Here is a 16,684-nt window from a genome sequence, read left to right on the forward strand (position 1 = left end):
AAAAGCTCTAATTTAAAAATAAACTTTTACACAAGAAACCAACAATAATGGTTACCTATTTATGAAGAGGGAACAGGACTTTTGGGGAACAGTGCTATGAGGGAGGCTTTTTAAGTGTAAACTTTTGCATACTCTCTGGTCTTGTCATTTAAAGGGCCTTCCAACAGAGAAAATTAAATGTGATAATACATCAATTGCCAATTTAGTACAAATCATATCACGTAAAAAGGTTTTTATTTTAAAATGAGGTACAAGTTCAGATTGATTTATTTAAATTTATACACTATAATTCAACAACCAGGTGTGCCTCTAGTGAAATAATGGGTCTACACAATGGTCGTCAAGTGACTGATAACATCACAGAAAGATGGGTCAAACATGATGTGCACGTCCTGATGGAGATACACACCACCATTTAAAAGTTTTCTTGCCAAAAATTAAGTAAATAACCAAACTTAAAACTAATTAGGCCTCTAGCTCTAACTGCCTTACAGAGGAAATAAAAGGGACAGAGGCACCAGTTAACAACATGCAGGTGAATTACTACATGTAAAATGAACTACAATAACATGCAGAATGTTGTAACATACAAAAAAAAAAACCCCAAAAAACTACTGATGTGGCAATGTGAGAAACTGATGAAAAAAAGGACCTGATTTCTACAACAAATAAATTATAAAGGGAAAAAAAAAAGGTAGAATCTGTGGATTAAGACATTCATGAAATATGACAATCTATAGATCTTTTTTAGATCTTAAATTCAAATATGCTTGAAAAAGCAAAAACAAAAAGCAAGTATTTTATAGTTGCAGAAGTTTAAACTATGACTAGATGTTTGTGATGTTAAGAAGTTTTTAAAATATTTTTAGGTATAATAATGGTACTATGGTATATCTTTAAAAAGAGCACCTTTTAGAAATATACATTGAAGTATATGATATATTTGGGATTTATTTCAAAATACCGGATGAGAAGGAGAATGTGGGATAGATACAGATAAAACATGATTTGCTGTGAGCTGATAACTATGAAGCTGAGAAAAGGGTATGTGGGAGTTATACTTTTTCCCCTACTTTGTATACTTTTGAAGTTTTTCTTAATAAAAAGTTTTTTTTAAAAAAAAGGTTGTCTCACAAATATATATAATCTTACCTTATCTTTAGATGAAGAATGCTTCTTGGTGGCTTGGGGTTGATGAGTATTCTCTACAGTGACAGTGCCACTGTACTGACCACTATCTGTCTCCTGTAAGCTTCTATATTTACTCATTCTTCCCAAAAGTACAGGCTTTGAAACCTATATAGATACACCATGGACACAACACAAAACTTGTTCAGAAAATAAATTCTGGATGTAATCTACTTTTGAAAATTTCTAACTCATTTGAAATGTAGACAGTTTCCTTAACATTAATTCTCAAAACATAAAACATAAGGGCTTAAATTCCTTGAGAACTATATCATACTTTATTCATGTGTATACAACCTCCAATATCAAATACACTGTACCAACTCAATTAGTATCTACAAAAAGCAATGACTCTCAGATATCTGACAATACACTCAACAAATGTCTAAATATATGAATGAATCAATGCCCTTCACAAAAGACCTAAAGTTTTTTCTCCTTACCCTTTCTTCTATTATAGGAAGTGAAATATCAATAAAAGGATCTTTCACCATGGAGATCTTAAAAAGAAAACATATTGAGAACTTCAGTTAGAATTCTAATATAGATAATGTAGTTTTGTAAAGTCTTAAAGAAATCAAACTTCCCAGGCAACTTAAAATTTTAAGTTAAAAAATGTTCCTGGAACAAACTAATTTAATTGGATACAGCCACTTATTTTGCTAATCAAAATAAGATATTTCAAAACATCAATAAGTGCAACCCAGCTGAATTTTATAATTCTGCTAATATGACTAACCTGTAATATTTAAAGTAACTTTAAAATAAACTGTGTTTAATAAAACTGATAAACTGAAGATATAAACACATTTTTGGTGAAATTAAGGCCATAAAATAAACATGAAATATTAAGAAAAAGCCATGAAAAAGCCAGAGCTTGACTGTGTTTCGTAGATTCTTCAGTATAATTCTGTCTTAAAAGTTCCTCTCCAAATATTCAATACCTTGCAGTAACTTATGGTGAAAAATATGAAAACGAATATATGTATCTTCATGTATGACTGAAGCATCATGCTGTACACCAGAAATTGACACATTGTAAACTGACTATACTTCAATAAAAACATATATATATTTTTTTAAGTAAAAAAAAAAAGTTCCTGTCTAGCTTGTGAAAAAGAAATCAACTTCTATGTTGAATACACTAGAAATGTAAGTTGAGTTGACCAGTGAACAATGCCAGCAGGAGGGCGGGGGAGCGGTTAAGGGTGCTGACCCCCATCATTCCCACCAGCCAAAAATCAGAGTATAACTTTATAGTCAGGGCTCTTTATCCAGGGTTCTGCAGTTACAGATTCAACCAAACGCAGACCGTGTGGTGCTGTAGTAGTATTTACTGAAAAGAAATTTTTGCGTAAGCGCCTCCTTGCAGTTGAAACCCATGTTGTTCAAGGGTCAACCATAATATCATGGTGACACAGTCTGTGCCTCAGTATGACAGGCTAGAAGGAGATATAATATAAAACCCTGACTTTGTAAGACTAGAGAGATAGGAAGGTGATTCAGACTCTGGGAGAGGAAAATGAACACAAAGACTCTCTTTTATGATTAAAATCTGAAAGAAGTTTAAACCCATTATACTCTAAGTCATATGCTTTCCTTACCAAGCAACTGAAAACCTATAAAAATTTGTACGTGATTTAAGTTGTTGTTAAAGTACAGATGGCATTCAAAATGAAAATTATCACTAAATTCAAAGATGAGTCAAGTCTGCTTTAAAAAAAAAAAACCTTCAACAAATCATATAAATGTAAAATATTTTAAAGTAGATCAGCCTACATTGTTAAATTATTAAATTATTATTACTATTAAATTATTAAATTATTACTATTGAGATTATAATTGAGGGGAATGCATACTTATATAACATAGTTACTCTCTCCACAGAAATTTCTCTTTCATTTTCAATCCAAACAAGCAGCTAACACATGGGAGCATATTAAAATAGGCTAAATGAACTTCACAGGTGTGTCAAAAGGAAAAACTAGATAACACATTTACTTTGAAAAATTATACATTATGTTTATTTATACATTATATTTATTTATACATTATGTGAAGGATTTATTTTTAAAAGACTTCCAAAAACTATTACGTAGTCATCTGTCACAAATAAAAATAAATGACTACTGATAATTATGTGCGAAAGAAAATGAAAACAATGTGACCATAATCTATTCTGTACTGAAGCGAATTTCGAAGTACCTACATTTGCACATTCTTCACACATGACCGTGCTAGTTAATTCACCAATAAAGATACGATCTATGAAGTTCATTTTCACACCTTCTCTTCCATATGCTGTAAAAAAAATACTTTTTAATGTAAAAAACATGTCAATTATCAACCTAACAATGTAACAGGCTTTTTTTTTCTGTTGAATCAGAAGAAATCTAAATAAGGTAGACATCCATACCATATTTTTCTCTATGTTATATCTTTCTCCTTTAGTAATTCCACAGAGAAAATGCAACTATCAACTACAGTAGTTTCCAAGAAATAACAAACTGTTCTTAAACTTAAGAAGTAAAATACATAGAATAGTAACCGCTATTCACATCATACTCAACTGCTCCCACCAGACTCTTTGAAGCCTCTGTGCCTAACTCAGAAGTAGGCAGAGGGATGGGAAAAGAGATTATGGTTTAGGATTACAGATGCCAGGACCGTAACTGTGGAAACAACAGAATAGTAACAGACAAGTAAACAATGCATAGTGTAAAGAATTAACATGGCAATTAATAACTCAGCTATATGTTACTCCTCAAGTATATAAAAAATGCTAAAACTATTGTTTGCAAAATATTTATAAATAAAATAAAACTATGCCTGTGATCTGCTTCAAAATAATATGGAGTTGGGGAAAACAAGACGAACATAATACACCACAGTAGGGTGATAGGCACACACATGGGCTTCATTATACTATTCTCTCTAATGGAAGCTGGAAATTTTCCATCATAAACCATGTGGGAAAACATATTCACAAACCTATCCACTCCTCTTTCAGACTTCTATCCTTTTTGGATCTCAGCCTTCAAATTTCATATAAACAACATTTTAAATCAAACATTATTTGAAGCACTGAATGACAGAGCAGACTTTTATCTGGATATATCAATAAACATTTATTAATTATGATGATAACTACTTAGAAATTATGTTAAACTAAGACGTTTCATTAAGAAAAATTGCATGAAGTATTGAAAATAAGTGAGATTACAAAACTGGAAGGGGGTGAAAGAAAAACTGAGCAGTTATCCTCAACATGCACTAGATGGCACTATTTCAAAACAAAAGAACAAACAGCATCCTTGGGAATCCATATTTTTAAAAATCTTGAACCTTTAACTGTATATAAAATTTTGTCATATACAATCATAATGTATGTATTTTTTTATAAATTAAATACATACAGAATATACATATAATGCTACCAAAACACAGAGGTTAGAAAAGAGAATAAATAAAATACAAATAATACTTTTTAAAGTTTTCTAAAAAAGATGACTTCACATTACCATTAGTTATTATCTCAAGGCAGAATATACATTTAGGACAAGGTAAATTGCCCATGACATGGGATATAAACCCACACTTAAATACTGATCATTGTAAATGATCAGCTTTGGTTAGTTAACGTTCTTGCCTCATATTTTGGCCAATGAAGAGTCAACACTGGGAGCTGACATGTATGCTTGACTTAATAGTACTCTCTTTAGTAAATGGCTTCCTTACAGGAATCTCTGCAGCACTTACACATTTTGTCTAGTTAAAACTAGACAATGTCCACAATCTGATTATCTAAGCAAACTTCAACTGCAAAATGATACAGTGTGATAAAAGTGAACTTCAAAGTGAGGTTGCTACTTTCAACAACCTTTCTAGTCTCCCATAGGATACTTCATCTGAGGACATCAGTGTCAATCTGTGTATTTAATGTTAGTTTTATTTTTAAAAATTCACATGGATTCTAACATTTTCTTCCTTTCTTAAGATTAATTAATTTGGGAGGGGTAGAGGGAGATAATTAAGTATTTATTCATTTATATGTAGGCACTGGGGATTGAACCCAGGACCTCATGCATGCTAAGCACACACTCTACCACTGAGCTATACCCACACCACCTTCTAACATTTTCTTTCTATGGCCCATTAGACTATCTTGCAGCCACAGGAGTTAAGTACACCCTCCTTTTAAGACTGCTACTTCAGAGAATTAGTTCACATAAAGCTCAGTTCTTTTTCCCACAAACAAAACTTAATATTTTCTTCTAGAAAAAAGTTTTTTTAAGAAGAAAATTTTAACAGTGAAAGAATCAACATACCTTTGACTTTTTTTCTAGTTTCATCATCAGCAGTTTTAGTAGTTGGGTTGTTAAATGCTTTTAGAATGCCAGCTTGTATTCGCTATAAAACAAAGTAATAAGAATTTAATAAGAATCTATACTAGAATGTATTCTTTCAAAGCATTATTTTGTGTTCCTGTGAACAGAAACTGGTTTAATAACAGTCAACTCAAGCCTCATTCTCTTAGTAAGAGGAGGACTTTCAAACAGCAAGGTACACTGGATTTCAGTTCCCTAGTATGTAAAATAAAATAATTGAATTTAAAAAAATTAAATATGTCCTTTCTTTCAGTTCTAAAATTCCATGAATACTTCTCTAATGCCAAATTCTCCCCCAAACAAAAGCCAAGGTCCCTATGGTTAGGTTCTCTCTTGCGTTTAAAGTGTTTTTCTCAGTCTGCCAAAAGCAAGCAGCCTAGTCTCATTTTTCTTATAGGTTAGAGTAAGTTCTCCTTCTTATCCCTTCTCTCCCCTATCTCTCCCTGTCTCTCACCCCCCCTCCCTCTCTCCTACTCTGTCCCTAAAATGATTTATTCCTTAATCAGGATAAAGAGTAACAGACCATACGAAATTTCTTATCTATGAAGAAAATCTTAATGTATAAGAAACATATTAAACTATGATCTCCATGCAGATTATTTTACTTACATACACATATGTGACTAAAGTCCAGAATACTGTCCTCAGCAAGAATACCACAAATCTTAATTGTAGTTTTATTTGAATTTGTTGTCAATAATGATATTATTGGGATATTTGGTAATAGCTATTAAAATTCCATATGTATGCATCATTTTATCAGGCAATCTCATTTCTGTACTTACACAGATATACACATGCAAAATAACATATACATTATTCATCACAGCACTGTTTACAAAAGCAAGAACACTGGAAACAACATACAAGGGACAATCAATGAGGAATTACATATGTTGAGCTTAAATAAAAAAGAAGGAAGCTTCCTATCTTTTGATATGGAAAGACTGCTACAACGTTATCTGAAAAAAAGACAGAGGTATAAATAGTATATGCCACTTTTTGAAAAAAAGGAAAAAATACACATATATATACACCACCAAATGAGAGCATAAATCAAGAAAGACAACAACGTGGTTTACAGGCAACAGCAGGGTTGACACATAAGAAAGGCAAAGGGAATTCCCAGAATCACAGTTAGGAAGAATTCCAGAATGATGCCTATGCATCTAACATGGGAGGTGACCAATCCAGACTGGAGTATATCAGACTTAGGAGATGGATGTTCTGTCAACACCAGGATCCCCTCTGCCGCTGTACCATGTTTTTAATCCAAGAACAGAATACATGGGGAATGAACTACTAATGTTCTTATTCTCCCCTCTGTGCCCTGCTACCTGGGTCAGCAGAGGATACACATTACCCGCCAGAACTGTTCTACTTGGACCTGTTCCTGAGAGCTATGTGATGGGCAATGGTGAACTCAGAAGCAGAAAATACAGAGCAACCTCCAAACTTTTGGACCAGAGAGCTAGTACCTAGTCTCTCCTACATCTCTGCCAGTCACTTTGACTTTGACAATCGTGGCTCAGAACACAGTCATCATCTTGCCTCCTGACTTCCCCAGAAAGAGCTCTTGTAAACTCTGGGAAGCCAAAGCCAGACTATGCTCCAGAGATTCTTTCAAATCATCATCTTTTGGGAACCTTCATCCAATAATGACAATAGGTTTGTGTTTGCTACTCAGTTTTATAAAATCAGACTATATACTGTTTAAGCATACAGAGGTAGCTCTCAAAACTGTAAGAAAAATCGATGAAATGATTTCTGTAAAAGTCAAAATAGTGGTTACCTCCGATGAAGAAGTGTTTGGACAAAAAGGGAATAGGTAGCTTCTATGGTATTAATAACATTCTTTTTGTTTTTTTTAACTCTGGGGGTGGTGGTAGGCAGGAGTGCTAATAGTATTTACATTATGCTTTAAACCATATGTATATTTGTACACATTCTTCTATATGTGATATGTTTTATAAATTTTAACACCCTCCCCCAGTAATTATGAAATCGAGTTTTGTTTATTAACTAGCCTATGATCAGTATATTATATTTCCTAGAACTGATCACTATTCTGTTCCAGTGCATTCTCAAAGTTAATGCAAGATTCAAAAACTTAAATAAATGCACAGTAGGGTATAAAAGTAAACATACAGCAATCCATATCATGTCATGCTGTCTTAAAATATATATATGAAGGAAAGTAAAATAATGTATCCCAGAAGCTATTAAATATTGAAATAATCTCCAATTCAGACTCAATAAATTTGAAAATAGATATAACTCATGCAGAGTCTAAGCTAAAGTTGACTTTTGCACCTTGAAAAAAGAATTTATTGAACTAAAATAAGCAAATTAGAATGGTACAAATTCCATGCAGGAGAAATATTTAATGGACTTAAATGAAAGATTCCAATAAATACCTATGTTTACCTATAAATATTGAATACAACTATAAAAAGCCTCTCCAGCTACTAAAGATAAACTTAATTTAGAAGTCTGTAAAGTTATTGTACAATTTGAACATTTTACTAATTCAGATGTGTTCAATATGATTTAATGAGCCTTTACCACACTCTGAAATGTAAGCTACGATAACACTCTTTTAAAAAAAGTAAAAAAACCAATGAAGCTGTTTAAATTAATAACTTTTAAACTATTAGAATTTTATTTTTTTATTGTATCTTAGCCACAAATTTATATTCTCTGCTCTAAACTGTTAAAGATTTAGTTAATAGGTAATTCATCATGCTGAATACAATAAATGGGAACAAGTCCATCTACAACCTTTCATCATTAACAGTTGTGCTTTGAACCATTTAGATAAAAAAAAAAAAGATTTTGGTCAGGGAGCTGCTAACAACTGCAGCATATTAATCAGTTAGCATATCAAGGTTCAACTAGTTCAATCTTCATATTAAACTTCTTTCAAAAATAAGAATGCAAAAAACTCAATTTAAGTTAGCTGAGATATTCTACGTTTAAAATAATCTTACCCAATAATGTATTAAAGTGATACATCTTTGAGACTATAATAAAAATGTAGTATCATTAATTTAGTGATAGCTCAAATTAAAAGGAAAAAAGTGAAGAAGCATGTATTTCTAAGCTGAAAAGACTGCTTATAGAAGAAGTTCTTACAGTGAATTTGATTTTATTTCACACATAAAAAATTTACAATTTTTGCACAGATGATCCCTTTAGCCCTCTACTCAGCAGGACCATTTTATATTCCTCAACTTCATAGTTATAAGAAAGACTTTAATGAAACAATATGAAAAGAGGTCAATAGTTTTTAATCATTACTAAAAGATTCTGGTGGCAGACATACTGCTGTAGCGTTCCTTCAATCAAAAAACACATGGCAGTGACAAACTACAACAGCAGCCCGATTAACAGCTGTGGAGTTCCCAGGCCAGACAATGCAGCTCCTGCCTGGGTACACACTGTAACTGACCGGCACGACTGTCCTTGCTTATGAGGCTGAACAGATCCACAGGCTTGACATTTTAATTCTGCCACACCATCTAAAACCCTCAAATAGGGGAAGGAGGATAAGAGCTTTTATTGCCTGAGTTTTTAAGATACTGTGAATCCCAATGCACCATTAAGACAAAAAAAAAAATTTAACTGTAACAAAGAATGCCATTAAGTAATAAAAGTAAAAAGAAAAAAATTATAGGGATAGAGTTTATTGTTTTATTTGTAATATCAACAGAGAAAACCAATGTAAAGAGGTAACTTTAATTCCATTTACAATGATACTTGATCACTATGCATTAAAGATATTTCTGCAAATCGTAAGGAAAAAAAAATCATTCTAGGAACTAAGAGTCTGAGTCCTAAAGCAACTCCTAAGTTATCTGTAGGCTCAGAAGGTCAAAACGTGTTTACTATTCATAATACAAAGACAGAGCATCTCTCTCCACCTTGCTGCCTTGTATCAACCCCTTCAGTAAGAGTATCAATATATTAGTTATTGAATCAGATTTAACACTTTTTCAAATAGTGAAATAATCATGGTTAAATTTTAAATAACAAGCTTTAAAAATGTACTATTTATACTAGTCACTGATGACCAAGCATTAAAATTAAGCTTTAATAAGCAGTATTGTATAGAATTAGATCACTAGTTTGGTAGTCAGGAAGACTTCGGTTTGAATCTTCATTCTTGGTATCAGTTTCTAGATCTAAGAAAATGTGATCAAACATTAGCTTGGGGGATTGTGCTAATGTTCTCAAAACTCAACTAATTATAAATCTCTTAACTGATTTTTTAAAACAATACACAAATAAAATATAACGCAGAATTACTGTCAATTTAACAATTTATTCAAATTATATTCAAAATAACTGCAAATCCCCAAGAAACTAGCCAGTATAACTCATTTAAGAGACTGTTTTCTCCCCCATTCAAATTCTCAATTGTCCATTTAAAGGGTAAGCACAGACAACATATTCAGAAACATTCACTGAGCACCTACTATGTGCAAGGCACATGGGACACCATTCCTTGAGGAGATCACAGTCTAAGACAGATGACAGACATAAATCTAAATAAAAAGTGGTAGAGTTCATAATCAAAATATATAAAAATAGATGGCAGAAATGGTCTGACCCCTTCAGAACCTGAATTCAACTAATTTAGTATGAAAGTTTCTTAACAGCTAATTAAGAATAGGATTGGAATGCACACTTTTTGGAAGCAGGAGGGAGCAATTAACTCATTCTTTAAGATACTTTATAAGAAAATATTAGAATGATAACTCTTTCTTCACTGAAAACTGTTCATTAGGAAAAAAGAAATACTACAATGTTATGCACAATTCAAAGCAGGATTTAAAAAAAAGAAGGGTCCACGATGCCTAGTGACATAGTAAACACCCACCACAGGCATATCAGCACTTCACTTCCAGCTGGTTGCTTTACTACATATTCATATATAGATTAAGAATGGTATTCCTCCATTCCTCCTGAACAGGAAATAGATTTCACCTGTTATGACAATTATGATTGGAAGGGGCTACCCAGAGTGCTATGTTGAGAATGATTCTAAGACTGAATCCTGACTCAGTGGAGTTGTTATGAATGATTAGCAAGGTCTGCTGTGAGTGAGAAATGGGGGCAATGGAGGACATGTGCTGTGTATTTGACACCTTCAATATCTTGCATTTTGTCTGGAAAATTGTATCCTATTCGCATAGGACCCCACCAAAAAAGGTGAATATAACTAATTTAATATTGAAGTCAACCAACAGCCACTCAATTAAGGGAGAGGATTACAATAAACACTGGGAAATCTATCCAGTCCTTCTTTACTCAGAAACATTGCCTGATCCAGGAGGCTGGAACCCCAATCCCTTGGTCCCTGACTAGATCCTAATCCAGCATGGGATAACAAAGTTTCTCTCTTTTGGAAATTTAGAATTGGGATTCACACATAGCCAGGTTCGTTTTTATACACGTGGAGCTGCAACATGCAAACCATGGTGATCATGTGGTACCACTCAGACAGAGAAGCAAAAACACTACTCTGTCCGCAGACAGATGAATAAAGAAAATCTACAGAGCCAGCGAAACTGGGGGCAAAAAGGAGAATAGTCTCTGGATTCCCAAGAACCTTCCTGTCCTATATCCACCTTCATCTGGATTATTACATTCCCCATTCTTTTTTAAGCTAGTTTTAATTAATTTGTTATTTATAGCCAAAGAGTATTAACTAATAAAGGAAAATAGGATTGTGAAAGGATGAAAAAAATAATCTTATAGTAGAAGAGGCAAAAAAAAAAAAAAGCAAGGGGACAATAAATAGTTAAAAAAATCAAATTATTCTCAACTGTACACAAAAATTTTGGTAAAAATTAATTCCTTCAGTTTTGTGCCCTCTTCTTAAAGAGTATACATGATAAACATAAAGAAACCCAACCTTTGTTTCTTCTGTCCTCACTGCATCCAGCAGATAATGAAGAAGCTCCTGACTGTCTTGTTGCTGAAAACTTTTAAATCCAGGGGCCCTATGATTTAAGACCAAAACAAGGGGGAAAAAAAGAACAATCATTTTATCAACAATATGTTACTATTATTTACAGTCATCTTGAAATAACACATAGTCAAAGATTCAATTTACTCTTTTCTAAGCAGAAAGACATTGAGATCTTCAGTACAGCAACATGGCTGTCATTTATTAAGCAACTACTACACACCAAGCACAAGTACATGTGTTAAGTTTTACACATGCTAAGTCATATAATCTTCAAACAAACTTGGAATTTACTTTCTCTAGTTTATATGAGGGCTCAGATCGATTACTTAAATAACTTGCAAGGTCACACAGTGGGCAAAAAAACAGTATTCAAACCCAAACCACTGTGATTTATTATCTTCCTACCTTAAATAACTCAAAGTAAAGCAAGAGATTATTTATACTAATATAAAGAACTACAAACTGATACCTCTGTGAATGTATTCAATTTATTAATTTGATAATCATATTTCCTGCATATTAGATAAAAGGATCAGGTGTTATTCATGGAGATATCGACAGCAAATATTTAGCTGATTTCAGTAACTTTGAAAAATAGTATTTTCTTCAATGAACTCAATGCTAAAATGAACATTTCTGCCTTAAATGCAAACAAGTACTAAATTTAAAAAGTGCTCTGATCTAAGATGAAGAAAGAATTTTGTAAAAATGATACAAACTCTCAGTATCTTGTAATAACCTTTAATTAAAAAATATGAAAATAAATATATATGTATATGCATGACTGGGACATTGTGCTGTACACTAGAAATTGACAAATTATAACTGACTGTACTTCAACTAAAAAATACAAGATAGTAAGACTATTTTATGGTAGTATAAGACAAGTTTACAATGGTTTCACCATGACATTACAACATATTTCACTTGCTATACACAACAATGCTGTTAAGGAATTCATAATTACATACTAGGCCATTTTATATACGGGATTTGAGCATCTATGGATTTTTTTATCTGTGGAGGTCCTGAAACCAATCCCTCATGGATACTGAGGGACAACTATAATACAAACTCCATTTTATACTGAAGAACAATTGTGTGCCATTGACATAAATCCAGGTCCTTTGATTCTTGAGTCCAATACTTTGAGCATTATTCTTCATTATCTCATGATAAAACCCTTGTAATGTACTAATTTGAGTTCCTGGTGCTAAAAAACTCTCTGAACCAGTAGTGAATCTAGTCTGTAATGGGAACCATTATTTTGGTTACTCACTATTGCTAAGAAGTAGCAAAGAGCAGCATGATGTTGAGAACGCTCCCCTGGTGGGTTTTCTTTTCTGCATGTAGTGCCCACCTCCTAGATCAGAGATGAGGACAGAAACCAATATGGACACCAATTCCAACCCTCTCTGGGTCTCCCCAGCTGGAATTCATGAAAGGCAGAAACTGCCTGACACTACACTTGTGCTGGAGGTGCCAGGAAAGGTCAGTGAGGTGGAAGGAGACAGGGAGGAGAAAGAGAGGAATCCTTCAGAAAGCCTCACCAGCCAGGTGGTAGGCAGGAGAAGACAGTTCATGGCTTTCAAAGCAGACACACAGCAAGAAATCTTCCGTAACAAAGGAGAAAAGGCCTCCACCACGTCTCTGTCTACAGCCCCATCTCAGCCATGCACAAAGCACTTACTGCCTTCTAAACCACTGAAGAAAACTGAATAAATCTAGATTTCTTTTTTCTCTTCTTTTACCTAAGACTGGGGAACAAATCATTCAGTGCTTTACAGAATCTCTAATGGAGCCCATATGAGCTACCAACACCAGAAGAGATCTTCAAACTTAAGGATATGAATAGAAAAATGACCAAATAAATGAAAAAATTCACTCTATTACAAAGGGAACATTCACAGGAACTGTACCTTAGTAAAAGTGTTACTATGGGAAAGCATTGGGAACTTTAAAAGACCTCAAATTCCTTCAGAGAGGAAAATGTATGTACACTCATAAAACAGGAACAGACTGTCGAGAAAAATTTAGAACAAGAGAAACTTTGTGGAGATGAATCAATTTGTTCACAATCCAAAAACTTTCTCTGCTCTAAACATAAAAGTAAAAAGAGAAAACAAAACAAAACAAAAAGGTCTAAGTGGGATTTTCAGATAAAAAAATCCACAGAACAAAAATAGAACACAAAATTGTAGGCAGAGAAAAAAAAGAAAAAAAGAAAAACAGACTTGATAGGCTCCAGGCCTGAAAGAGCTCAAACCTGAAGGGTAAAGAAAACTGAAAGTACTGCAGACAGGGACCAGGGCCAGGCTCATCATTTCAGGATGGCTGATCTTACCAAGGGGGGAAAGGCAGCCCTCAGGCAAGTGTTGCCTAAGGCTGCAACAGGGCACAGACACAGCCTAGGGACCTGGAGCTGAGCCAAGCCTTCCACAGACTCTTCTCACTTCCCCGAACCAGCACAGCACTGTAACTGAACCATTAAGAGACCTGGATCTCCAAGGCCAGCCTGGAGACAGGGGGTGAGGCTATCTCAAAGTTTAAAAATTTCAGGCAAAGAGAGGAGGGTCGGTTTGAGGAAGGAGAGGAGATGGTAGTGGATGGGGAAGCTCACAGCTGTGGAGGAAATGGGAGAAAGCACAGGTGGAAAGATGGGAGTGGAAAAATAAAGAATTCACCCGCAAAGAAGCCTACAAACCAATACTATAAAATACATAAAGAAATCCAATGTTAATCAACATTAGATCAACAACCAAAATGAAATTACGTCACTCCCAATAAATTTTATAGCATGTTCCCAAAGATGTTAAATATTTTGAGAATGTCTAAAAACATAAAATATGAGCATAATTGCCAATAAAAACCTAGATATTAAAAAAATAGGAAAAATATTAAGAGTATGTAGATACAAGATGACAAATTAAAAATATTAGAAGTAAGAAAATAAAACCACAGACATAAAAATACAAAAGATAGGAGAAACTCAGAACTATACATGGTTGAAGGGTAGAATAAAGCAGAAGATAATAATATTGAAGAATGTACCCTGAACTTTCATTCTCTCTTGATAATTTGGTGGCACTCTTAAGGTACATGAAACACCAAAGAATATCACAAAACTAGGACTATATATGTGTGTAATTTCCTCATGGACAAAACCAAAGAAAACTCAGCACATCAATATTAGTTAGCAATCTGAGGGAATAAAGGAAGCAAAAGATGGGTGTGACTGGAGAAACAGAATCACTCTACAATATCTCTGAACCTTTCAAGGAAGAGTACATGTAAAAACTGGTGAAATCCATTAGGATCTACATTGGAGTTGACAGCATTGTGTTAATGTCAATTCCCCGGTTCTGACAATGCACTGCTATTATGTAAGATATTATCATTGGTGGGAGCTGGATGAAGGTACATAGGAACTCTGCACTCTTCTTGCCACTTTTTGTGAGACTTAAAAACTACTGCAAAATAACAAGGTATTGAAGAGGGAAAAAAAGGCCAAAAGAAAGCTGAAGAGCTTGCTCCCAATAATTCATCACAAGTGGTCAAAGTGTCTGACAAATCACCATTATAACAGATGCTTCAAGAGACTGAGTTCAACTCTCAAAAATCAATGTATATATACAACATGAATGAATCTCAAAATAATTACGCCAAATAAAAAAAGCCAGACAAAAAAAAAAAAAGAGGGCATATTGTACAATTCCATTTACAGTTGACCCCTGAACAACACAAGTTTGAACAGCGTGGGGCCACTTACACACACTTTTTTTTCAATAAATACATACTGCAATATTACACAATCCTTGATGGCTGAACCCACAAATGTGCAACCCAGAATCCAGAGGGCCAACTGTAAAGTTATATGAAGATTTTTGACTTTGGGGAGGGTTGGTGTCCCTAACCCCTGTGTAGTTCAATGGTCAACTGAATACAGAATTCTAAAAAATGCAAACTAATCTATAGTGACAAAAATGGGGCTTAGCAGAGGGAGTCCAGAGAGAGGGATGACAAGAGAGCCCACGAAGACATTTGGGGTAATGGATATATTCATCATATTGACAGTGGCAACACAAGTACATACGTATGTCAAAACTTAACTGACAGTACACTTTAAATAAACAGTTTATTGCTTGTCAAATATATTCACTAAAGCTATTCAGAACATCTATTAATACAATTCACTATTTCAACAGATTAAAAGAAAACATGATTATTTTAATAGATGCAGAAATTTATTAAATTTAATACTTATTCTTTTTTCTTAAAAAACAACAAGCATTTATCATCTCATGTTTACTCTGGGCCAGGAGTCAAGGTGTACCAATACTCATTCCTGGTAAGACCTCTCAGAAAAAACTAGGAATGGGAATTTCCTCAACCTGATGAATGGAATTTGTGAAAAGTCTACAGTATCATTCTTATGTGTGAAAGACTGAATGCTCTGCCCTTGATATTAGGAACAAAACTGGAAATTAAGTAAAACTGGAAATTAACAACTGAAAATTAAAAAAAAAATTTTAAGTATCCAATTACAATAAATAGCATTTAAAAAACATGAAATTCCTAAGGTCAATTTAACAAAATGAGTGCAGGATTTGTAGGATAAAAACCATAAAACTTTGATGAGGAAAAATCAAAAATCTAAATAATTGAAAAGGTATGTCATAATCACACATTGGAAGACTCAAAATTATTAAGATGTCAGTTCTCCCCAAATGAACCTACATATTCAATGTAATCCTAACTGACAAACTAATTCTAAAATTCACATAAAAAAGCAAGGGACCTAGAATAGTTTCATTAAAAAAAAAAAAAGGAACTTTGAGGACTCATGCCAACCAATTCCAAGACTTACTGTGAAGCTACAATTATCAAGACAATACAATATTGGGGTAAGAACAGATATATAGACCAATGGAACATAACAAAGTCCAAAAACAGACTCAACAAACATGGCTTAAATCTTCACCATTTTTTAAAAATCACTTTTGCTAGTATATACATATCTTTTTAAAAGTAAACACAATAAAGCAAAAGAAAATGCAATTTTTGAACATTTTCAAACATTGGATCCTGTAATTCTATTTATCCTTCAGACATACTCTCACAAGTGCAATGA

General features: G+C 33.5%; 1 protein-coding gene across 8 annotated transcripts in view; it reads right to left on the minus strand.

Moving 5' to 3' along the window:
- USP45 (ubiquitin specific peptidase 45) overlaps positions 1-16,684 on the minus strand; it is a 58,564-nt gene that overhangs the window by 11,935 nt on the left and 29,945 nt on the right. For 5 of the 8 annotated variants that reach the window (XR_012074879.1, XM_072965650.1, XM_072965649.1 and 2 more), the window contains exons 9-13: positions 11,497-11,584; positions 5,517-5,598; positions 3,398-3,489; positions 1,632-1,688; positions 1,153-1,296 (exon numbers count right to left, since the gene is read on the minus strand). Coding sequence is in view for 7 of the 8 variants with exons in the window: in XM_072965650.1 (XP_072821751.1) it covers positions 1,153-1,296; positions 1,632-1,688; positions 3,398-3,489; positions 5,517-5,598; positions 11,497-11,584 (463 nt within the window). In the remaining variant the exon portion in view is untranslated. Of the gene's footprint in view, positions 1-1,152; positions 1,297-1,631; positions 1,689-3,397; positions 3,490-3,746; positions 3,824-5,516; positions 5,599-11,496; positions 11,585-16,684 lie in introns of those variants that run through there. The other 3 variants (XM_072965651.1, XM_072965652.1, XM_072965654.1) reach the window with 3 other exon arrangements.

This window comes from Vicugna pacos, chromosome 8 (genome assembly GCF_048564905.1).
Source record: "Vicugna pacos chromosome 8, VicPac4, whole genome shotgun sequence".
Lineage (NCBI taxonomy): Eukaryota > Metazoa > Chordata > Mammalia > Artiodactyla > Camelidae > Vicugna > Vicugna pacos.